At 36.3% G+C, this 26,021-nt stretch overlaps 1 protein-coding gene and 3 long non-coding RNA genes across 4 annotated transcripts; 2 read left to right on the forward strand and 2 right to left on the reverse strand.

Annotated features, from left to right (window-relative positions):
- Positions 1-10,353: 10,353 nt before the first annotated feature.
- On the forward strand, positions 10,354-11,875 carry LOC122757742. Its single transcript, XR_006357875.1, has 2 exons — positions 10,354-10,554; positions 11,652-11,875. It is a non-coding gene; the product is annotated as an uncharacterized LOC122757742 (long non-coding RNA).
- A 55-nt stretch (positions 11,876-11,930) lies between these two features.
- On the forward strand, positions 11,931-24,302 carry LOC6580199 (ell-associated factor Eaf). Its single transcript, XM_002006021.4, has 7 exons — positions 11,931-12,711; positions 12,818-12,910; positions 22,569-22,707; positions 22,773-22,963; positions 23,028-23,115; positions 23,176-23,677; positions 23,737-24,302. Exons 1-7 carry the CDS (start codon positions 12,582-12,584, stop codon positions 24,148-24,150), a joined length of 1,557 nt encoding a protein of 518 aa, XP_002006057.2. The 5' UTR covers positions 11,931-12,581; the 3' UTR covers positions 24,151-24,302.
- On the reverse strand, positions 15,970-16,584 carry LOC122757743. The gene is made up of 2 exons (XR_006357876.1): positions 16,437-16,584; positions 15,970-16,374 (listed from the first exon to the last, which is right to left on the reverse strand). It is a non-coding gene; the product is annotated as an uncharacterized LOC122757743 (long non-coding RNA).
- LOC116804172 lies at positions 17,405-17,910 on the reverse strand. Its single transcript, XR_004364237.2, has 2 exons — positions 17,702-17,910; positions 17,405-17,649 (listed from the first exon to the last, which is right to left on the reverse strand). It is a non-coding gene; the product is annotated as an uncharacterized LOC116804172 (long non-coding RNA).
- Positions 24,303-26,021: the final 1,719 nt, after the last annotated feature.

Here is a 26,021-nt window from a genome sequence, read left to right on the forward strand (position 1 = left end):
CAACGCATGCCGTTAATCTCTTCGATACAAACGGAACAATACAGCCACAAATTTGGTGTATTTGTATTTGTATTGGAGCTCAGCTCGCTTAGGTATTCAAAGCTAATTACCCACAGGCAGACAAAAATCACGTCGCGTTTGGAGCCCATTTGGTGGAGGGGCATAGGAGAGGAGGAGGACTGCAAAAGGGCTCAAGCAGCGAAGCGCTTCAAGTTAAGATTTATGACGTAAAATTAATAATCATTTCAACTAAATTAATAACACGCTTCACAAATGATTTACAATGTGCGTATATGTACCCCTCTCTCTCTCTTTCTCTGTCTTACTATATATATTCGTATATCTGAAAATATATTAAAAGAAAAAAGTGTATGAAACTCTTTCTAATAATTTTTGATCTCTAGGCAGCTGCCTAGTTGGGGGCGCCATTTCATTAGGGTCCGAGGCGAGGGCGCTTTGTTTACCCAACAGCTTGTTGCGGGTCTCAGGTGGGCACAGCAGGTGATATTCTTGGACTTGACGAGCGCGCGTGCGCCACACTCGTTATTATCTTCATTTTTAACACCCAAAAATGATATAGGGGTAGGGGCAGGGCCAGGGGCAGCGACAGCAGAGAATGCCCACAGATGACGTCCAGCACTTTCTTCCAGCATCTGCTGTGCGATCCGTCGATCCACGTTAACCACACAGAATGTGGTGTTGATCGCTGCTGCAGCTCGTTTTCTCATTCATGTTGTACAAGATTTTTATCGCGTTTGTTTTCCATCTTCTTCTTCTTCAACGTTTCATTAACATATTGCGGGATCGTTTTCTTACCTATTTTAGATGTTTGTTTGTTTTTGTTGTTGTTGCTGTTGTTTTTGTTGTTTTATGTTTTTTATGTTCCCTTTGGCTATTTTGACATATCCAACTGTTGTCACTGTCTCGTCGCACTGGCCCCATCCCCCCCATCCCCCCAATGGGAGCTCTGAAATCTGATCTGTTATTATGTAAATTTGATGATTCCCTAATTCCCTAACACTTATTTGAGCATTCCTCCTGCCGCGACTGGCGCCCAAATAAATTGTTTTGAATGGCAAATTCCACATTGATTCCAAAAGCTCAGCTTCGTAATCGATATGCGATTTGTTTGGACAAGTTTCGAAGATCGTCGAGATTAACTGCAGTTCGATCGACTCCTACATACAGCGAGCATCGATCGCCCATTCGGCGCCTAACCCAGCCGCATCGTAAATCTAATCAACTGTTTCTGTCTTGTGTTCTCAGTAGTTTCATTTGCTTTATGAACCTGTTATTGTTTAGACTTCTTCAACTCTCTTATCAACCGGGTGGTCTCTGATCTTTCGTCGCATTGAAAGGATTTTAATGAAGTGAAATGTGGTATAAGGTATAAGGTATATATGACATATGGTATATGATATATGGTGTACATATATACGAAATATGGTGTATATATGTATAACAAATCCAAATGAAATCCAGATAATTCTTCTATAGTTTTATTTCTAAAATTAGGGTAGTAGATTATGTTTCCATCTGTCTGGAATATTCGTTATCTTATAGCTATTCATAGTTCCAAAGTTTGAGAGCTAGATACCCTGCAAAATTACAATGGGATTCTTAAGTTTTCGAGGTAGAATGAGAAATGAAATGGTCACAGTTATACCTATACGTCTTGCCGAACCCATTTCAATTGGTAAATCATTATATAAAAGAGTCGATATAGTGATGTCCATCTGTCCATTTATCCGTCTATCCATTCGACTGTCCGCTTATATGAAGGAAACCATTACGTGAGCCAAAAAAAGCTACAGAATTTCAAAATATACCATTTATACCATATTCAATACAAGGTTTCCATTTTTTTTTTCATTCGATAACTGTTCCCATTTGATTATTATCGATCAAAATCGAAAATTTGACTTTGTTTTTAAAGAGATTTCAGATTTACAGATTTAATAATTAGTGTAATGAGCATAATAATAATGAATATAATACTAAATATAATATTTACATTATTAGAATAGTAATGAATAATGAATAATGAATAGTAAGAATAATAATGAATATAATTCTAAATATAATGCTAAAAATATTATAATAATATTATTATTATTAATATTTACATTATTAGAATAGATTCTAGCGCTTAACCCCAATTCTAGCAAATAAAATCGAGTCAAAGTTCTGTTTACCAATCACTTTTAAGATGATAGTTCACTAACCTCTTTATTTAAGAGCTACAAATAATATCTACAAGTCTATCTATGCTCTATAAATTTCCTCAACTTTGCTCTCTTCCAATCACCTCCCGAAAATGCAAGCGGAAACAGAAAAGTTCATTCGCACGCCTTCAGCTGAGACATGGTTTACGTCCGATAGGCCGCATAATTGGTGCGGCAATTCAATTAGCGATTGGCGAGAGGTGTGCGGGGCCAGGTGCTTATATGCAATTGCCATGTAATTTGCCACAATTATTCATATTAAAAGTGAGCCAGAGCTGGGGCTGGGGCTGGTGCTGAGGCTGGGGCTGAGGCGAGGCGAGGCGAGGTGAACCGGCCGAATGCACGCGTGAAGGTAACTTTAAACGGAGACGGGAATAATAATCGCTGGCACATAAATATTACAAGCATCTGACAACTGAAAATTATCTGCTTCACTCACGAGCCATTTAAATCAATTTTACACTTCGGATTTCACAGGCGGCCCAAAGGATACGCAGCGTCGGGGCTGCGGCTGGGAAATTGAAATTTATTGAAAAAATGATGACAAACGAACGAAAATAAGCGCATGCAGCAGCAGCAGCGCGAGCAACGGCGGCAGCAGCAGCAGCAGCCAGGTGGTCCCAAAGGTGTGACGTGAGAAGCTGAAATTTAAGGCCGGCCACATATGAAAATATGGCCAAGATAGCACTCGATTAGGGTTGCCAGGGTTGCGGCAGTGCAGCGAGCATAGTAACTAATCAATAAGTAATTGATTATAAGATTAGGCATTGTTATTGATTTCAATATTATTTAATATAGTTCAAAAATTAATTTCATTAGTTAATTTAATATTTAAATATTTATATATTTATATATTTATATATTTATATATTTAAATATTTAAATACCGCGCTACTAGAATTTTTATTTATTTGCTTATTTCATTTAAAAAATATAAATATTCTTAAAAATAGTTTGCAGCACTATTTTATTTATTTTTGTATATTTATTAATGCTTGTTTCTTTATGATATAAATATTTCCATTTTATTTAACTTCTCTAAGAAATATTTAAATTTAATTAAAAATTTAATTTTTCATATATTTTATATTTATCTTAATTTTTACATCCATTAATGCTCTTTTTTAATTTTTTAATATTTCCAATTTATTCTCTAAAAAAAATTTTTTTTTTAATTTATACTATACTATACTTTATTTATTTTTAAAATTAAAATTTTAGTTTATTATTTAAAAATTATATCTTTTAATGCTACTACTTAATTAACATTAATTAATCTAAATTTAATTTAATTACATTATTATATGATATATTAATAATATATAAATTTTGGATGTTTAGAAAAACCTATGTGAATATTTATTTTATATTTTTATAAATATTTTTAGATATATGTAATTATTTTATAAATCTTTTTGAAATACCTCTAAGACTAACCTCATAGGAAAACCTTGCAGAGCTATGCTCTGGGCTACCTCTCAGCGTTACCCGAACTTCATTGTCATCCGCTTTTATTACAATTGACTCCAAGATCTTTGAAATACTAGACTCCCTTTGTGCTCTTGGCACTTGGCAACTCTGGAGGTGGCTCACATTTAGCTGTGTGGTGTCATAAATGTGGACTGCCTGCGCCGTCTTCCGCCGTCTGCCAAGAGCGGCGTCGGCTAGGGCCCCCCTCAAACTTGGACACTTTGCGAAACGTTTAAACCAACAATTACGCGAGCATAAATCAAACAGTCGAGTAGAGTCCGGGCAGGAGTCGGGCCCGAGTCGGACGAGGCGGACGGGCGTGGCGGGCGGTCCGGGTGAGAGTCGCGTGCAGGTCGCAGACTCTAGACACAGCAGACGCCACGCAAGCTGTTGATGATGCTGCCGTCGCTGCTGCTGCTGCAGCTGATGACGATCTGCAAGAAAAGGTGCCTGGAATGTTACACCAGCAGCAGCAGCAGCAGCAGCAGCAGCAGCCGAGTGCGACTCCGACACCGACACCAACTGCTGTCACAGCGGCAACGCCTCAGCTCCAACTCCAACTCGAAGCTCCAAGCTCCAAGCCTCAGCTGCGCCTTCACTTCATTGGTTTCAGGTGTCAATAAATAATGGCGCGGCACTTGCCGATCTCGTTGCGATTAGATTGCCGCCTTGCTCCACGCTCGCTGCGCTGCTCTTGGCAAATTTAAATAATTTTCATATTAATTAAACACTTTAAAAACAATTTGCACCGCAGCCTAATTGAATGCAGAGTGAGCAGCGCAGTCGCCGCAGACGCCTGGAGCCTGGAGCTTGGAGCATACACAATTTGTCGAGGCTTTAAGTCCAACTCTGAGTTATGGAGCAATCAAACTGTTAGATTGAAGTGCAGCATATTACATATGTCTTATATAGAATATAAATATAGAGCATTATTTAACTTAAAGTTACAGAAACGACTTTTTAATATGTATATTATTTTTGTTTCAATCTTAAAAATAATATTGTGTTTTCTGAATAGTAAATTAAAGTAACAATAATAAAAAAATTATAAAAAATAATATCGTAGTTTAATTCATATTGTGCATAGGAATATAAATGTTTGCAATTTAGAAATAATGGGAGAAAACATAAGCAAATTAAATTTAAACTAAGTAGCTAAGTCAAATTCTTTATATAGGGATATGTTGATTCCTGATCTTCACTGCGCTCAAGTTCAGACGAATCTTTTGAAATTTCCTTTTAAGTAGTATTATATATATATATATGAAAGGAGTAAGTCTATTGCAATCTGGTGCTATAAACTCGTTCCAAGCATTGTTAAATCATTTCTTAAGAGGACTTAAGCTTTAAATGTAGAAATAAGCTCGAAGTATGCAAACCAAGGAGTTCTAGCTTCATTTCTTTGCAAGGCATTGTTCACGCCCTTATGGGGCGTGCCCCTTATATACTAAATAAATAACATTTTTAGAAAATCTGCAAGGTATCGTAAATCATGTATCATGAAAATTTTGACTAGGAACTTACAGTCTTATATAAATATAGTTTTTATTATATTGATAATCATTTAATTTGAGGTTTTTTACTGTAATATTTACACGTTTATCAGACTTTGCACAATTGATTTGTAATTAATATTAAATTTATATTGAATAAAAAAAAATAATAATAATAATAATAATTTAAAAGTTTTAAAAACTAAGAAAAATAAGAAAAAAAAGCTGAGTGAGCAGTAATGAGAGAGAATAAAAAGTAAAGCCTATATCACATTGAATTCATTTAAAATTGCTTTTCCTGAGCTCACAGGCAACTTTCCTACTGTTCAATTTAATAAATATTTTTTTGGCAGTTATAAATAACCAATTTCCTTCCACTGTTTCCACGTCTTCTGTTTGCAATCCTTCGACTGGCTACCTGGAGCACGCAAAAACCCACACAGTAAGAGAGAGAGAGAGAGAGAGAGAGAGAGAGAGAGAGAGAGAGAGAGTGGGTTGGCATTCAAATTGAAGCTGTTGAATAAATCAACGCCACAAATACACAAAAATTGAATTGTGGCCAATGGCTTGCGGCGCTTGACCGCCCGCCACCTTAGCCAAAGGTGTTAATATTCAATTAAAATTCTAGGGATAAGCGGAGCGACGACGACTGCAACGGCGACTGCGACTGCGACTGCGACTGCGACTGCGGCTGCCTAATAAATTAGCGCTCAACAAGGCGCAAGTTGCCAATTTCAATTTGTTTTCGTATCATTTTGCAGTCAGACGCAGCTTTTGGCCCGATCGCTGTTAACGTTATTTATTGAGCTGCGCAGGTGGCAGCTGGCGACTGGCTGGAAGGTGGGCCAGGTGTGGAGAAGGCAAGATAGAGTTGCTGCTAGACTACAAGGAATTGCGAAGCATTTCTCACACACACACAGAGAGAGAGAGAGAGAGAGAGAGAGAGACACACACACACGCAGAGTCACTTCGACAGCTCTAATAAGCCAAGATGTCAAATGTAAACAGATTTGCTTATAGCCGTTTGCTGCGATTAGCCTTAGCCTCGTGCCACTCTGTGGCATGCCCCACACTGCGTGTGATCTTGTAATCGATGTTGTACTTAGTCGAACATTTGTAGCTACAACTGCGGCACGCCACGATATCGATTTAATGGACCCAACCAAGAGTCAGCAAAACGAAACGAAACGAAAGCATAGCGATTGACGGCGCAAGACCAAGACCATGTTCCATGCCACAAGCTGAGACAGACAGAGAGGGAGATTGAGAGAGAGAGAGGGAGAGAGGGGGGGAGCCAGAGAGAGTGAGTAAGTCTTGACTGCAACAGCGCGATATTTATCGCCGATACTGCGATCGAGACCCGTGGGGTCGACTGCGACGGGGCCTGAGACTAGGCACAGTGGGCATAATTAAGCAAATCTGGCATAGAAAGTATCGAGCAAAGAATTATTGAAGAAACATTATATGGAACTTTAATAAATATATATATTATAGAATATATTTATTATATATAATAGAAAAATAGAGACAGGTTTATAATAAAAATAATTTTTTTAAATAATATTAAAGCAATATATTAACATTATAATTAATTATAATATTATAGGTAAATATAATATTATATTACTATTATTATATTATATTATTAAAGCTTTTTGTATTTTCTATTTTTCCAGCATTAATTAATATTTATTTTGGTTCTCAATTTCAATTTTGAGCTGTCAGCCTTCCATAGTGCATAGATCACCAACGCAGCATGGGGTATATCGACGTCAAATATCTTGAATCGGACACTGAATGTAGCTCGTAGACACACGACATGCAAATCCACATGGCTGGGGGCATGCGGCCAGCATTGCTGGGGGTATTACCGCTATCAATTAGCCAATGGGGGCGATGCAGGTCCCCGGATGATAAGCGATCACTGATTGAGTTTGAGCCATGATTAGGTGTAATTGTGTAAGCCAAGCTAAAGATATTGAATAGGAAATTAAATTAATATGCAATAAAGCAAGTAAGTGGGTGAAAGTAGGGTCAATAGAAGAGATACCTATATAGATGGATAGATCTATAGATGAATAAATATATAGATGGCAGGCTATAACTTGGAGAGATATATAGATGGAAGGATATATAGATTGACTCGAAAAGTTTTACTAGGATTTTGATACAGATATAATGACTATATAGAGTCGAATACGCCTTATATTGCTTCTTAACATGATAAGGATATAGGACTACCCAATCTAAAATAAGTAACTGCGAGAGTTATCTATAAGAGAAGGAGAGGTTTCTATTCAATATGTTTGAGAAACAACTCTCTGGATATCTCTGAAAAATATACTTCTCTGATACTCTTAGGTATACTTGATACTAGTAAGATAGAGATAGAGAGATTCTCAGAGAGATATTCTTAGTTTACACATGCATATATAATTTAGCTTCCCGCATATTGAAAATATTAACAAAATGAATGCAACTTGTAAAATACTTGATTACCTGCACTTACGATGTAATTGATGGCAACTTCTATGAATTTAACACAGTCATTATTTATGGCTGCCGCTGGTCAAAGAAAACTCTTTGGCTAGGAAAAGTCACATTTGGCAGCATTAAAATAATTTCGCAACACATAAATTTTGATTTAGTGCCGCACAGAGTCTATGCACGTCTCTTAAAATCAATTTAGTGGGCCGCCGTCAAGTGGGAACGGCGAAATGGAATGCAAGTGGAAGCGAAACAGACTATCTGCATTACCGCCAGCGCCACAGGTGCGAGCGAGACAGCTGGCGTTTGAGGATGCCATGTGATGCGATGCGATGCGAGGTGGCGGTGCAATGCAGTGGGCCGCGCTGTGTTTGCACCATAATTAGAGGCAATTTCAAACGCTTGCCGCACGACGTTTGCCATGTCGTGCTTGGGGCCCACCGTGGCAATGGAGTTGAGGAGTCCACTTAAATTGATTTATGAGCGCCTGATCGGGCGCATTTGTCGGGCCGTCGGCAGTCGTAGTTCGCCTGGGCTGCAGTTGCTGCTGCTGTTAATTAAATTTGCATAAGTGGGCGCACATTTGACAGTGGGCGTGGCTGGGCATTACAGCTGCTTGCTACTGATTTCCAGGTAAGAGCACGAGATGAATAAAAGGTCTTGCTTGAGACGTGGTGACCTTGGCCCAATTTTTTATTTTTTCCAGAATATATTTCTTTCTCGTCTGCCGCTAACAAGGCGGCAAGGGTCAAGCAGGGGTCAGCTGAGAGACAATGCGGTACTTAATGAATCGGCCGTTCGTATTCTTTGACATTTGTCAACGATTGCATTCCAATCTGGTTTCTCAGGCTTGCCGCGAACAGATTTGTAACTTAATCAGCGTAACATTGTCTAACCGTGGGTAGGAATTAATATTTTGACTTCCTTTTTATTGCCAAAGACAGAGTAAGAGAGAGAGAGAGCGAGAGACAGATATGCACGTAACCTCAATGTGTGCCAACGTAACGAGCAGCCAAACTAACGGCGAAGTCAATTACAAATGGCAAACAAAAAGCAATAGCAATAACAAATCGAAAAATGCACGCATACACATGCACACAGGCGCTTCCCTAGATGCATGCACACACACACACATAGACACAGGCGATTCTATGCTCTCACGCACGCACACATATGCAATGCAATAAATGAGCAACTTTTCGAAACGAAAGTGTCGAAGTTCGAACTACAACCAACAACAACAACAAAAAATCATCGAAGGAACGGCAAACTGACTGAGAGGGCGCTTGCGAGAGCAAGGAAGAGCGAGAGAGATAGAGAGCGCGAGCAGCCAGTAGCCAAAAAGGAAGTGCCATAAAAATGCAATTTTAGATTTCATCAACTGATAAGAAAAGTTTTCAAATTAGCCACAAAATGGAATATGAAATGCGAATATTGCGAATGGAAACTGTAAAGTGAACAACAAACAAAGAACATCTACACACATGCTTGATTAGAAAACAAAACAAATGTGCTAAAGCTGTGCAGTCGAACGACTTTAATATACCCTACAAAAGCGAATAATGCAAATGAAATAAACGATTGAAAGATTGAGTAAAATGAATTTTTCTTTTATGTTTTATAGCTGAACGAAAAGATGCTCTTATACATATTTTTGATAAAAAATTTTAACAATTATGTGGATTGATTACATATTATATATAAATTTAATTGTTCAGCTAATACCTCAGGTCTGCACAAAAATAATATACCCCAACTTCAAATAATTTTCCCCTTTTATAGGGTATAATAAGGACAGCAGCGTATGAGCGAACGTTTAACTAACGGTAAGGCAGCCGCTGTCAGCCGGCCTACAAATGTCAGGCGTCACGCCAAAATACCGTTAGAAAGTTTTGTGCCTGCTATTGGGCTCCACTGTAATGTGGCGCCAGCTCCAGCGACCACCCATGCCCAACGGTCGCCCCCGCGTCCAATATGCATGTAAACTGTAAGCACTAAGCGCAGCAAAAGTATCCATTTCACTTTATCAAATAGCAGCAATCGCAGTGCCAGAGATTAAAATAATAATCAAAAAGGATAAGAAAGAGAAGAAATGCAAAGAAATGCATTCAAGCAAACCAGTCGGCGTCCTCGTCCAATCTTAAAGAACAGATCAATGACAGAGTAGAGCAGCCCAGGCAGTAGCAGCAGCAGGAGCAGACATCGCTCAACATAATTAACGCCATATAATAGAAACTCGCTCGGATTGGTAACAGCATCCGCATTCCGCTCTCTGCAGTCGGGCACAAACAGTAGCTGATGCGGCGCCTGAAGGATTTGTACAAATGTTAATGATGATCCCTCCCTGACAGAGGGCAGTTACCTGTGCGAGTGCGTGTGTGTGTGCGTGAGCTGTTGTTTGCGTTTACAATTTTATCAGTGCAACTGGTGCTAATCCTGCGGGGCGGCAAGTTGTTTGTTTTGGTTTTAGGCAGATTTGGCAAATGCTGATGCGATTTTAATTAGGCTACGCATATTAAAGTTAGTTTATAATATGAAAATCTACTAAAGCTAGAAAAATAATCTACATACAATATACAATCTCGAAATACTTTCTCTTATACCTACTTATTTTATTTGATATGCTAATAACGATTCAAAATTAATTTATAAATAACGTATAGCGTATGGTAGCTCTGTTTATTTTTCGGCAGTCTGGCAGCACTGCATGCAGTGAGTGTTGCAAATTGCCACAATTTAAAAATCTTTGGTAGTTACTGGATTCATTTTCAGTATTTTGGTATATTTTTTTACTAAAAATTCAATATTTTTTTGCTTACAAGAAACATCCAGCAGCAGTCTTGGTTTTTAACAAGTCGTTCGTGGGTCGTGTAAATAATGTAAGAATATATTGTGAATTTGGAATGGCATACAAATCAAATGCTCAAGTGGCAGCAATTTTGATTGATTTATATGTTTATATGTGACAAAAGAAATTAGCTTGAGAAGATGATATGTCATGTTGATAAAGACAGCAGCAGCAGCAGCAGAATGCACACCAATACACAGGCACGCGTATATGTAGCCATACATATGCATATGTATATTTTCCGTCTACGTTTCAATTTGATTTTCGGAAATTTCACCTTCGCTTTGCTGTTTTCGGCTATTTCAAACTTGTTTTTCAGCTGTGTCTGTTTCATAGTCTCATTTTTTTTCTTTCGCTTACCTTTGCCAGCCGCTCACTTTTTTCATTTGCTTACGTATTACGTGTATAAGTGTGCGTGTGCGTTTCACGAAATTATCGCTAATTTGCACTAAAAAGGCCTGTAAGTGGTTTAATTTGATGCGTCTTCAGAGACACATACATACATACATAGCGCACAAACAGGCATTTACATGCTTGAGACTTGCTACAAGTGATCAGCTGTAATTTACATAAAGAAATTGGCAACGCTTACACGGCACGTGTAAGTGTACATTTTACTTATGTATGCATATGTGCATGTGTTTGTTCTGTCAGTGTGTGTATGTGTGTGTTATCGCTAAAGGTGCTGTGCTCGTTCATACATACATACGTACATGCATAGGGCTTGCTAGTAATTTTGTCACATATAACTATACATATGTACATACGTACGAACGTACATATGAAATGGTGTTTGATACCGTCGTCTAATCAAGAAGAAGACCAATCGCGGTCGCTATATGCAATTGATAAATATTATTGGAATGCGCTCTCGGTTTGCATAAATAACGCGTAGTTGCGAAATGTGTGTCAATATGTGAGCCAACGACGCGTTCAAACCAGCAGCAGGTGCAGCTGCCTAGTGTTGTACAACGAATCGAATACATTCATATGCGCTATGTTTGTATTTATGTGCGTGCGAGCGTGTTTGTGTGTGTGTGTGTGTGACCAGTGCAAACATATGGCAAAAATGTCGAACAAAAAATGAAACGAAAAAATTCATAAATAATTGTTGCATTCTCTTCGCAGCCCAAATGTTGCTAACTGAAACTGACTGAAATAATATGGGACTATAGCCAACATAACTGTGCTCCTCTCGCTGCAGTGGCCGTGTCGCAAAAGAGTCCAACTACCAATGCCAAATGGGACAAAGCGAACGCGTGAATGCCGCCCTGATAAACGGAGAGGCGTTGCAAACGAATTAAATTGAATTAGATATCAAATTATAAGAGAACCAAAAAGAAAAAGTAAAACGAATAGTACCAACGGAACGCACCTCTAATCAATCTTATAATTATTTTGATTTGATTTTATTTCGTTTTGCATCGATTAAAACGTGTTTGTTTGCGTTTGCAACAACTTTTTCCACCGTGTCCCCCACCGGCGTGTGTGCGAAAAAGTCTTTGCAACGTTCCAAACAACACGTCGATAAGTACGGCCGCAAAAATTCCTAAATCCGTGGCAGCCAGTAAACTGCAGCGCCTCAAAGCCAAAGCGGCTGCAAGTCAACATTACGGCGGCAGTTATCGTAAGTCCGGCAACGGCATCAGTGTTGGCGGTGGCGGCGGCGGCGGCGGCGGTGGAGGTGGTGGTGGCGTCGGCGGCGTAGGCAGCGGCAGCGGCAGCGCAGCTGGCAGTGATCTAGCTAATTTTACAACTACAAGCGGCTACAATTATCAACGCGGTGGCGCTGCAGAGGAGCGTAGCTTTGCTGCAACAGCGGCGACGTCGGCGTTGGCGTTGGCGTCTTCAACTGCCGACACTGTTGGCGACAAGTCATATCAATTTAACAACAACAACATCAACACTAGCAACAACAACAATTATCAAAAGTCAAACTACACCAGTGCCAATTACAATAATCAGAATCCAACAACCAACCACCTGCCTTACCAGCCTACACCATACTCCTCCCACAACAACAACAACAACAACATTAACAACGGCAACGGGGGAACGATGATGATGACCAAACAGAAGCCAACGCTTACCGAACGCCTCAACATCGGTGGGGATGAGGTACGCGAGCTTAAGTTGGGTGCCACATTCAATCCAAAAAATACAGCGACCGCATTTCACACAATTAAATGTGAGTTGAGCATTTTGCTGGTTGTTCACCAAACAACAAGAACAACAACAACAATTCCGTTTGTTGTACGTTCTGATTACTTATGCAATCCGTCTACGATTTCTAGATGACTTTAAGCCAGCCAGTGTGGATACGAGCCGAATGGCAACTGTGGATGTTGGCTCCAATAATCAAGTTACTGTTACCGTGCCAAATTTAGGTAAGTTTTCATGCCATCCATATTGCCAAACAAAATACCAAAAGACATGACCTATCGATATTGCCAAAAGGATCTTCTTTCTATTTGCTATTGATTTTGTTCTATCCTCTATCGATATTGCCCAAAAGGATCTGCTTTCTACGAGCTATCGATATTCTATTTATGCAATGCAAAATATCGATATTTGCAACTGATTTAAATATTCATGTGTATTCGTTGTGAGAAACGCAAATTTAGAAATTAGCACGAATTTCGGTTAATCGATTTCCGCATTGAGGTAATGAATCATCGTTAGCTTTTACTGTTTGCAAATGACAACAAGCTTTTATTTGTTTACAAATAAATGCCAATGCGGGTATTTTTATAAAAATAATTATACTGAATAAACAAATGTAAATAAAAAGCAAATTTTCAGCTCTATTTGCTTAACTTTATTTAAATTATTGTGAATATGACATTATATCTATATACAATACGACCTCCTATATGTGTTTGGGTAACTGAGCTAATCAGACCATTATAACACGCAATCTGCTTATGCATTTTGTTGATTATTGAATATTATTCATTTAAACTTTGTAAAACAGCAAATAATAATTTCAAATGAAACACCATTAAATTGAAATTTGAATAAATAAGCAAAAATTTAGCTGATTCTACAAAGTATATTGATTATTCATCATCTTAAAGCTATATCGAAATAGCTATTCTAAGGAACATAAAATTACGTGAGAGACTACATTTAGCAGTCTCTGTAGATTATTACGACGGTTTTTATTATCCCGTGCACATTTAACGTTGAATCTCTCAGCAATTTTGTCGGAGGTTAAACCCCGAACTTGTTTTCTTTTATTGAAAGTCACATTAAATTGATGAATTTCCAAAAAGACGGCACGCAAGCGTTTTCATTGAATATTCAGTTCGATTCCATTTATAAAATTACATATTAAGTATGCTAATAAACGGAACATGTTGTCGCGACTGTTGACAAAATACGAAACGCCAATTATATCGATTCCTCGCACGTTAACCCCAAGCCCAGCTGATCGATTCACCGAAAAAAAAACTCCTAATTATGACTCACAGTTGTGTTTGAGTTTTTTTTATAATAAGCAATAAGTAAGCAGTTAGAAAATTACATTGTGTTTTATGCATTGCAAGTGGAGAAGGCGTGAAACTCAAAATACGAAATTTCAGCCTTAAAATATTTATGTATTTACTTTAGTTTAACTCTCTGCATTTTGGTCATTTCTGTTGCCGCCTGCTGATGACATAAACAGCACAAAACTTAAGAGTCTGCCTAATGCATTACTTGAGGGGGAAAAACGAACTAGAAAATGTACTATAGTTGGTAGCTCAACTGCTAGATACTCCTCTTAAAATGCTTGTATATAATACTTTTATGACTGAAATATTATGAAAAATATGTAAGAGAGAGTGTAGATCAATATATATACTTCCACATATTATTAAAATAGTTCTTAACTTATAATTAATGATTAAAATATATAATGTATTTCTTTATAATTTCATTACATATTTTTCAAAATGCCCACTTGACCTCTTTTGTACTAGTACAGGGTATATATAAAAGGTAGAAAGGTAGTCAACGATTGAAGTAAAGAAACCAAATTACATCAAGTCAGGCAAAATGCAGCCAAGCATTCAGGTTTTTATTTAGCTATGCTCTTTGTGTCCAGACAGCTAACAGTCAGTTATTATTGTTATTTATTTAGCTATATATATATAATTTGGTTTTTTGCACAGCTAACTTGGTTTCAGGTAACGCTTCGTTGATTGCCCGAGCATAGTTAAGAAATTTGGCTGGCGATAAAATAAGTGCATTTGTCAGGTGTCTAAAGGTTGGGTCTGTAGAGTTTTGGGTGATTTTTTTTATACCACAAGCGAAACTAATGAAATAAATTATTGATTGAGAATTTCTTATATAATGTAAATGTAGATTTTGAAGTATTTTCTCAGAAGCTGATCAATTAAATAGGAAATTTTTATAGAATTTCAAATGACCTGTAAATATACGATATATATCTATAAATACATCTTCTATGTTTCGATTTTCGTAGCAACAAACTAGAATACCCACTCTAGATTTTAATGCAAGGATATATATGTACGTGTGTGTGTGGGCGCTTGTCGTACATGTTCTTTTTATACCCTGAACCCATTGAAAATGGGAAATCAGGGTATAATGGTTTTGTTAAAAGTATGTAACAGGCAGAAGGAGGCGTGGCAGACCCCACAAAGTATATATATTCTTGATCAGGGCGACGAGCTTAGTCGATTTAGCCCTGTCCGTCTGTCTGTCCGTCCGTCCGTCCGTATGTATGAACGCGTCGATCTCAGAAGATATAAGAGCTAGAGACTTGAAATTTTTTTTCCTAGGTCCGTGTATATCACGCGCATATCAAGTTTTTCTTTATATATCGATAACTACTCCCGATATTTTATTATCGATCAAAAACCTTATCGAAAGCTAGTTATTTAATTATATCTCCTACACCTTTAGAGCTAGAGCTTGCAAATTTTAAATGTAGACTTATATGTATTTTATATAATTTCGATTTTTGTTGTAATTTACCCCCCACCCCTATATCCACCCCCTCACCCTCACCTTTGTAAAAGGCGTATTTCAAGTACTAGAGACATGTGCTTTGGAATGTACATACATTTTCACCATATAATTACGCCCTGAAACTTTCATTAAGATTGTACATCTAGAAATTAAATTATTCAACAAATAAATTCTTATAATGTTACTACACTACAGCGCAACCCAAGCGCAGTTAGCAGAGCGCATTCTAATACGTGTGTGTGTATGTATGTGTGTCGAAAAGAAGTGCAGACTGATTAGAATATCAGATTAGAGGGTTCAGGGTATCTCCTAGTCGAGCAGTCTCGACTAGAGTCTTTTTACTTGTTCTTAATGTGATGCACTAAAACAGAAACATATAATTATATTATATTTAAAATGTTTTGAACTACATTTTGTGTATAAATATCTATTAATTTCTTAAATAATATGAACATCAACATAGAAATAATTGTGGTTCTCAGAAATGATGTCTTTAATAGAGGCTGTCGGTATTAATTTTGATACTCAGAGAAAGTAGTTTGTTGAGGTGTTTTTGACCTAGTTTTTCTTTTTATTATTGTATATTTTTAGCGTGGCTCCATTTAGATCATTTAAAAGAGGTTGAAATATTTGAGGTAGCTGGGTTTACGGGGTACTTCATCATCCACTTCTAGCCACTGGTTTATATACATTTTTGCATTAAAGGGCGCAATACCTCGCATGGATTCGCTAGTCATTTGCAGAAGCAGCCCTGCCTTTTTAATATATTTGCTTCCTTTTATTAGATATGTTCCACATTTATATAAAAAATCAACGTTTGATTTTTTATCAGCAATATATTCGGCATTTCCAATGGAAAGCATAGAGAGCACGACTGAGAAAATAAACGTTATATTAGTTAGGATTTTCTTGTTTAATATATATTTATGGGTTCACCTATGAAGACTTGTTGTAGATGCATGGCAGACTGACTGATAAATAAGAAAGCAAGGCATGAAAAATCGGTGTTATATGGCCATCAAGCGTACTAAATATAATACGAACTGGAATTATGCAAGCGTAAAATTTACATTTCACGAATGTAAATCAAATTGTTCAGCATTACATCAGAAGAAAACAGTTTGTTGGAGAGAATTAAAAAAAAAAAAAAGAGATTTATAAGCTACAAAGAGATTTATGCAAAAACTAAATTCTCATAATATAGCCCATAAGAGAAACATATGAGAATTGAAATATCAGTTCTCCGCAATGATTGAGAGCATCTTTTACTTGTTTATTTTACATACAGTATATATATAAATTTTCTTTAGGCATTAGTTAAGTTCGATTTCCATTCGGGTTCCTTCAAAGCCTCGCCAAATATTTGTACTGCAATTCCGAGCTTTGCCAGAAAAGAACTAATGCTGCCAGTATGGTGTGCAATGTTTTCGACTTTGCCCATTACGGCTGACAAAATATTATCGAATATACCTCTCTCATCCCTTTTTGGCGCTGCATAGATTGCATTCTGCATATAAAATAGAACTGAACAAAGATTATTAGATTGAAGGTGCATCAAATGGTTGAGTCCCTACCGACGATTAGTAAAATCAAACGCATTTTGTTGGATTGCCAACTGGGTCTGTGAAAAATAACTGACTCGGTTTTTGCTCTAGAAAGCCAGATAAGGGCATACAAATTGTTATTAGATAAATTAAATCTACCATGAAACGTATAATTCGAATTTCACAAATGTGGATGAAATTTGATGCCTTTCCAGGTGTGGAGAGTAGTTATTATATCTGATAAGTTACCAAAGGAGAAATTTAAAAAGTTAAAGTTATCAGGATAAATGAATAAAAACCAAGAGATTACAATTGCTGAATTCCTTCTTTCTTTCTATATAGAATAAATCGAAACTCATATTTGCTGATGAAAATGATAATATATATTTTTTAATTTTACATATAGCACAAAATTAAACGATTATGTTAAGGATCTTCTTCTGGCACCTTCCAAGATTCGCCCAATATTTGTAGCTTAATTCCAAGTAATGCTAGTGTTCTACTGATGTTTTTCACATGGCCTCCAACGTAATTGACTGGGGATAATGCGGTTGACACTATAGTACTAAAGAGATTACCAGCAACTAAATTAACATGAAATAGAACTAAACAGAGATTATTTTTGGAAGGGAGTGCTGCAAAATCTTAAATCCTCACCGATGATTAGAAAAGCCAAACGCATTTTGTTGGATTGCCAGATGGATCTGTAAAAAATAACTGATTCGTTTTTCTCTCTAGGAAAAGCTACAGCCAGTTAAGGGCATACAAATTGAAATTAGACATACTAAATCTACCATGAAGTGTGTAATTTGAATTTCACAAATATGGATAAAATTGAAATAAAAATAAATAAATAAAATGTAGAATTTTATTTTTTACATATTGTGTAGAAGTGGACTTTCAATTTTATTCTAAATATTTCCAAGACACGGTTAATATTTGTATTTTAAGTTCAAGCCTTCCTAGAGAACAGACTAGCGTCCTTAATATGACCTTCAATGCTGTCATCAATGATTTCGAGTTTCCATAGTTTGATCATTTATTTTATATTTTGATTTGCTTTTTATAGCCTTTCTATCGTGTTCTATTGTTTAATAAAAAATTGATTTCCGAGAAATGTTTATAGAAAATCAATCAATATTATACAAAATCAATCAATATTTAATAAATTATCTCCTTTTTATTTATTTATTTATTTAAATTATAAATGTTCTGTCGCTACCTGCTACAGACAGATAGCTTGCTTTAGTTTAGCTTCGATTCACTCAAATATGTAGGTATGTAAAAGGAGCTGAGCATTTGTGTGTGTATGTGTATTGATGCCTTAAGTAAGACACTCACTGCTTTGATTTGCAGTTCTGCTTTGAGCTCAATAGTAATTTACCGTTATGAGCAGAGTCAGTTGCTGAGCGAGCTAAAATTAAACTCCAAGTGAGCCTCTCTCAATGACAACGCACATACATACGAATATGCGTTACGGTTCAACTCTCTCTATAAATCTATGTGTGTGTGTGTGTGTGCGTGCATTGGTATATTTTTTGATATAGGTAAGGCCTTTGCCAAATGGCATTGCAATGAGAGAATTTCCCCAAGACAACTAATGTGCATTTTATAGATCACATACGATAACAGCTGCACGCAGAACTGGAGAAGTTGATTATCGTTGAGTTGAATTTGTTTTATATCAAGCTTCTTAGCGCTTTTGGCACGTCGCACACTCGGTGTCTTCTGCACTTTATTGTGGAATTTTCCATAGCGGTTTTTCGCTTTTTGTGCATACACACCCGCACACGCACACCCACACACCCATGTGTATACGTGCATATGCATATAGTATATGTTAATATATGTATTTTATTTAAAGAGAATGAAACTAACAGAATTTCTTTGTTTTCGAGCAGCTGTTCTTTCGCTTGCATTTGCATGGAAATTCTTGTCTCCCCAGACACACATCAACGTGCTCACGTGTGCGTGTGAGTGAGATAGTATGAGAGGAGAGCGTGAGCGAGTGCGTTACGCGATCTCCTTCGTTCTCACGAGCTTATGCCACGCGTACAAAAAGTTTCGCTCGATTGAGAGCGTCTACGATAGATAATACGGATTCAATTAGCCAAGTTCATTGACAACTGAATAAAATATGGAGATATTTAATCAAAATAATATATTGATAAGTCGTAAAAATAGTTTAGTTTGATCGTGCAATCACTCTAATATATGATAGCAGAAAGTATTGTTGCCTAAAGTAGGTGACTATCTGATACCCTGCGTACAAAGTTGAGCCACTATAAGACATGATGATTGAGCTGCTGTCAAGAAACTGGTGCTGCATTAAATCCTTATTTATTATGCTCTTTAAAGTCTTTATGGAAGCTAAGTAGTAGTAACCGAAATTTATGGCATAATTTGATCGCGTGATTAAGAAAATTAAGTGCTGAACTTATTCAGTGATCTGTGAATGATATATACTTATTTCCACATATCATAACCGATACTCTGTGCTCAATCAATCGGTCATGAACGATTAACTTTGTTCAACGATTGATGAACAATACGTCAGCATCGAGCTATTTAGCGTTCGTTGATGAGCGGGGGAATATAAAGAGCTGATCTATTGCATTTCATTTATGCGGGACTAAATAATATGTAAAGCTAATGAACGTATAAGTAAGTTTTTAGGTAAATGATCTAATATCTGGATGAACATAAATGTATTAATTCATAATCGATATTTATCGATTTTATGAATATATGTAAGACATCGAAAATAAATATTTTCAAAAGCTCTACTACACATATAAAAATTGAATGAGATGATATTCGTTATCGTTATCGTAGTCTTTTTATCGATAACAGAATGGAGCTGTATCGTTTGCCTTTTACATTAAGCCGCTGCTCATCATGGCAGAGGCTTGGCTTTAAGCTCATCGTTGTCTTAGGTGCACTTTCAATGATTACCGTTCAACTGACACACACACACACACACACACACACACACAGCTGAGCGCGTATCTAAGTGCACACATTAATACAATTTACGTGTAACAAAACAAATTCCAAAAGCACAACCGGATTTCAATATACGATTTCGTTGATTGTTGTTGCTGTTGTTGTTGTTGTTGTTGCTGTTGTTGCTTGCTCTGCTTTTGTTTATGTCGTTGATTTTGTTGCTGTTGTTGTTGTTGTTGCCTGGTGCACGCTTTCATTTTATTTGCTTATTATATTGTTGTTGTTGTTGCTTTGTGCAGTTGAGTTGATGTCGCTTGGCTGAGTTTTGGCAGTCACTGCTGCAATGCATGCATGTCAAACTGTAAGCGAGAGCTGAACAAACATCAACAACAACAGCAACAACTGTGAGGCGGTTATTCAACAGGCGAAAGGCAACAGAAAGAAATAATAAGAAAGAAAATAAAAAAACAAAACGAAATAATCAAAAAATAAATAAAAATCGCAACACTTGCGACAATATAAAGAGTTCAAGTCAAATACGAAAATAAAAATAAATCACAAACCACAATTGCAGGCACTCAAAACAACCTTGCCCCTTCGCTCTAAATACTCTACCTGTGTGCGTTATTACTCAATTTGACAAGCTAAATGTAACACAAGTGACATGTGTATATGTACATAGTTCGTATGTACATATATACATGTGTTATTATGTCTGCCAATTGAGAGTAGTTAAGACCTTAGTTGGGTGATTTATTGTAGTAGTAGTAGCTATAGCAGTTCGCCTGCATTGGTATTGGTTTTCTCATCAACAGACTTTGTGATTGTCTTTCGATGTGCTACTCTGGCCTACTCTGTAACCACTTGAGAATTTTATGGGAGCGTCATGTCAACTGAAGCCAGCGTCCTCTTTTTGTGTATCCAATGGCATTCAAGTATACTTGGGAGCATATGGGAACTATAATATTCTATATTAAATATATTTTAATGTATATAGTACTAATGTAATCAAAGAAACTCTTTTGTTTATTAAATAATTAAGAAATACATTATATTCTCTTTGGTATTTACAATATATATTATTTACATACATGCTTATGTCTCTTTGAGAGTGTATTTCATATTCGGCCATTCGCAATATGGTGCTCTCTCTCTCTCTCTCTCTCTCTCTTTCTGTATATCTTCTCCTCCTCCTCTCTTGGGCAAGCTTTTTATTCGCCGGCACTGAGTTTGTGCCTATAAAAAATATGTTTATATGTATATATATATATATTAACTTGAAGTTTATATACAAATACATTAATTTGTATATATAACTTCCATACAGTTTCACTGTACTTCCATACATATATATACTATATATTAATAATTTCTATTGTTTGAGCAATTTTTTAATGATTTTTTTAATTTATTTAGTTATATTTTTTGTTATATGCTTTTGCGAATCGAGGCCTTAAATTGGTCGCATTTTATGAGGAATACTGCGTTAGTAATAATGTGCAATTGTTTTTATTTTTTTTATCTTATTATGAGTAAGAAAATTAATTAATTAATTAAAATTAATTAATTAATTAACTAGAAGCAAAAATGACCTTTCTAAGAAAAAAGAACAATTTTAAATACATTTTATATATTATTTAAATATTTTTAAATATATTATTATTATAATTTAATATTTAAATTTTAAGATTTTTTTTTGTTTATATGCGTTATCTTCTTTATTTGAACCTGGCAAAAAAAATTAATAATATTGCAAAAATAACTATAAAATTAGTGACTTCTTTGGGTTTCTCTTAAGGTCACTCCCTCCTTATCTTTGTATATTTATTCACTTGACAGATATTCATAGATAAATTACGCTCTTAAGAGATATTTATAAATGTCTTTTTACTTGTTGATTTCTTATCTTATAATGTTTTCTTATCGAACGTTAGCTTTTGGCATTTTCAAGTCGCATTCACAAAAATTGTTCATATTGAGCTGAAGTTTTTGATTGTTTGAGCAGCCGCTAAAACACTTGACTTCAGTTACACACACAAACACACACCCATACACACACACACCAAGACGCGAGTAAAAGTTTCATCTGAGATACTTTGCGGCGTACTTGAAGCAACTGAATGGAATGATAATTATAGTTTACCCAACTTCTTGGGGCATTGGCTCAAAGCAGCTTTTGGAGCAAAGTGAATTGAAATAAATTGAAAAATGATTGTTGATTATCGTTATTTTTTGTTCAAAACGGTGCAATAAGACGACGACATGAATCGCTTAAATATATATATGTATATATAGGTCTTTTCATAATACATTTAATATATTATTTAAGGCATCATCTTAATTTCCTTCATAAATTTACATTCACTTTTTTGAGCAAATGTGACTTGCAGTTGTCATGCTGAATAAGGCCCTGAACTCGTTTCTAAATGACAAAGTTGAACAAAATGGCTTTATATATAAGGTATATACATATATATATATATATATATATATATATCATTATGTTCAGCTTAAACTGTAATTCTTATTGAGCCATGCTAAATTCTGTATGATATTTCAATTTCGATTTTCTTTCCAGAAAGTTCCGGTGTGCCTCAAACAGTTTATAAGGGTAATCACAAAAAATATACAAAAGAATGCCTAATCATATTCGACAAGGAAACGGGTGCTATCACACTAGAGAAGCTAAACCACAATATACAAGTGAAGAAGACAAGGTAAGTCTATACATAATTAGGAACATAATTAAAGTCTCTAATACAATTTGGCACTCAACCAACAGAAGCGAAATGACAAACAAGCCAAGCTTGATGCCTGCTACAAATGCTGCACCCATGTCCTCTGGCCCGAATGGTGTGCCAATGCCGTCCGGGGCAATGGCTGGTACGGGATCTGGCCCTAAACTGGAGAACAGCACCATGCGCATAACATCGAAGACGAAAGTGTCGACGGGCAGTCGCCGGAACAACATAAGTGAGTAAAATGCATATAACATTGCCTTAACATTGGCTTAACATGCCTGATTTTTTTTTCACAGTTGATTTTAAGCCACGCAATTCGCCCATGCAGCAGAGCTCACCATCACGTCCAGTTGCCTCACACCGCAGTCCGCAATCGGCGCCGGCGTAAGCATTGCATTCTCTCTATATATATTTCCTATTCACATCTATATCTTTGCTCTTTAGCTGGCATGCCAACAATGCCCAGCAAACGTTGCCCAGCATACCTATGATAATGGACGATGATGACTTTGGCTTGAGTGCAGCGCTGCACAATGGCGGCGGCGGCGGCGGCGGCCAGGCGAACATCTCGGGCTCCTCCACAGGCTCGTCAGTTGGCCAGCCGGACTATGGCTCAGTGAACATGGGAAAGCAACGGCAGGCGTCGAGCCAAGGTCACGCCAAGCGGCAGCAGCAGACGCAACGTTCAAGTCCGCCCATGCAGCAGCAGCAGCAGCAACAGAATTATGGACGTGGCGGCGCCAACAACAACTACGCACAACAGCTGCACCAGCAACAACAGCAGCAGCAACAGCAACAACTGCAGCAGCAACAACAGCAAATGCAGCAGCGCGCCTCATTTAGCCATAGCAATCATAGCAATAGTATGCCCCTGGATTTGGATTCGCCCACTCATCATGAGCAGGCGGCGCAGTCTATGGCCCAGGCAGCCGCCGTGCTGGAACAGGTTGGTATCTGCAGCGTTTGCCATCGCATTGCTCGTTAACAGTTTCAATTCCTTTGCAGCAAATTGGCGGCGAACTGAGTGCATCCAGCTCGAGCTCCGAGTCCGAATCCAGCGACAGTGACAGTGGCAGCGATTCTGATGACAGCACCGAGGATGACCGTTCCACGCACCAGCAGCAGCAGCCGCCCGGGCAGCTATCGCAACATCATCATCATCATATGCAACAGCAGCAACACATGCATCAGCTGCCTAATCTGGGACTGGGCTCTATATCGCCCACATATAATAGTCATCAACATCATCAACAACAACAACAGCAACACCAACAGCAGCAGCAGCAGCAGTCGCATCATCATCATCACCAACAGCAGCAGCAACAGTCCAGCATTTATGCATCCAATGGTGGCTTCCCCAATGACTTGCTACAAAACGATCTGCAATTGTCCTCAAATTCGTCCGACGATGATGATTAGCCTTTTTTAAATAGTAAACCATTTAGTTGTAATCTATATATTGCCTTCTTTGTGGACTACTTTAAACAACAGCAACCAACGACCATAAGCAAATATCAACAAAAATCATTATGTAGTGAAAAGGAAAAACCAATATTAATTATTGATATTCATTCTCTCTGCGTTTAATTAATTTGAAATTATTATTGAATGGTGAATTTAATTGCTAGTGAAATTTTTATAAATAAATTTTTAGTTCTATGGTTACACATGCAGACACACATACACATACACATATGCATATACATATACATATACATAGACATATATCTATATATATATATATATCTATAAAGCTAAAGCTAAACTAAATGATAATTTTTAACATTACTTTTAGAAAAGCAAACAAATGTGCTGGAGAACATTGAAAGCAAACAAACACCACAACCACAATGTAATTCGTAATTGTAAATGCTAAGCGTACTTTTGCCAATATTTCAATGTACATTCGTTTTAAAATTAAATCAAAGGTTATGTGAACAACTTGGCAGTCCAACAGCAACAACAGCGACAACAAATTATTTAGTTTCTAATTGAATATTGAAGTGTGTATATATACATATATATATATATATATTATACATGTACGTGAAATGGAACGGATAACAAGAAATGACCAGAGCGGATTTTTGCCATTAATTGCGCATTTTAGTCTAAGCAATTTTTCAGCTAACATTTTAGATTTAACAATTTTTGACAAACAAACAAACACCAAAAGAGACGGACAACAAGAATACAATATACATAATAATTAAACAAATAAACCTAATATAAATAATTAACTAAATATACATTGTAAATTAGTTTATGCTTTGTAATCATTATTATTATTATTATTATTATAATTATTAATTTTTTTCTGTTCTTTTCTTCGATCGTTTTAGTCAAGTAAATTTTTATATGCGATTAATTCATTGTCATTGTTATTGCGCAATAAAAGAAAAGTTTATGTTTAATTTTCAATTAGTTTTGTTAGACGATATTGCGAAAGTATTTAGTAATTAATGCTAGCGTGCGGTATGAAGACATCTATCTATGTTCTTAGCTCATGTTTTTATTTGAATTTATTTGTAATTTTTTTAATTAATTCGTAATTAACTATTATTATTATTATTAAATTATATTATAATTTTGTTATGTGCTTGCAAATTAGTTTGAATGCAAAAGCAATGAATTGTGGAAAAATAAATATGCATTGAAAGAACTCTCAATTTAATTTAATTTCTTAGATTTTTTTTTTTTTGTAACTATGTAAATTATTTAATTATTATTATTATAATTTTTTTTTACGATAACTGCAGTTTGGATAATAATGCGACTCCTTCCAATAGAGAAATGCACTTAAGAAAATGAATAATGAAAAATAAGAAGAATAACATTTTTGTTAACATTTTACACTAATAGCATTTAGTTTCCTATACAAAAAAGCATTTGTAAAGAACCATCCAGAAGAAGAAGAAGAAGAAGAAAATAAAAACGAAAAACAAACGACCAACAGTTGAAACGTCTACACATAAACAAAAGAAGAGAGAATAATAGAATTATTTTTTTAAATGAATTAAACTTATGAAATGTTGACAAAAATCTATGTTTGATTTCCAAGCCATAGATATTTCATTTACAAATCATTTTTACGACACCAAAAACAAAAAACAAAAACAAGCAACAAAAAGTAGATGAAGAAACTGATAATTGATTCTGATAATCATAAGCACAATGTATGTTGATCTATACAGCTTAGAGAACTAACTAAAATTAATTTTTAATAGAAAAGTACAGAACGAGAGAGAGGAAGAGAGAGAGAGCGAGCAAGGGGAAATACTCTATAACAA

This window comes from Drosophila mojavensis, unplaced genomic scaffold (genome assembly GCF_018153725.1).
Source record: "Drosophila mojavensis isolate 15081-1352.22 unplaced genomic scaffold, ASM1815372v1 contig_80, whole genome shotgun sequence".
Taxonomy (NCBI): Eukaryota; Metazoa; Arthropoda; class Insecta; order Diptera; family Drosophilidae; genus Drosophila; species Drosophila mojavensis.

Excerpts from the sequence above, each read along its gene's own strand:
- LOC6580199 (XM_002006021.4), top strand. The coding sequence starts at position 12,582 with ATGATGATGACCAAACAGAAGCCAACGCTTACCGAACGCCTCAACATC. Across the intron at positions 12,911-22,568 it reads TGTTACCGTGCCAAATTTAG|AAAGTTCCGGTGTGCCTCAA; the intron begins GTAAGTTTTCAT and ends TTTTCTTTCCAG. Across the intron at positions 23,678-23,736 it reads CAGCCGCCGTGCTGGAACAG|CAAATTGGCGGCGAACTGAG; the intron begins GTTGGTATCTGC and ends ATTCCTTTGCAG.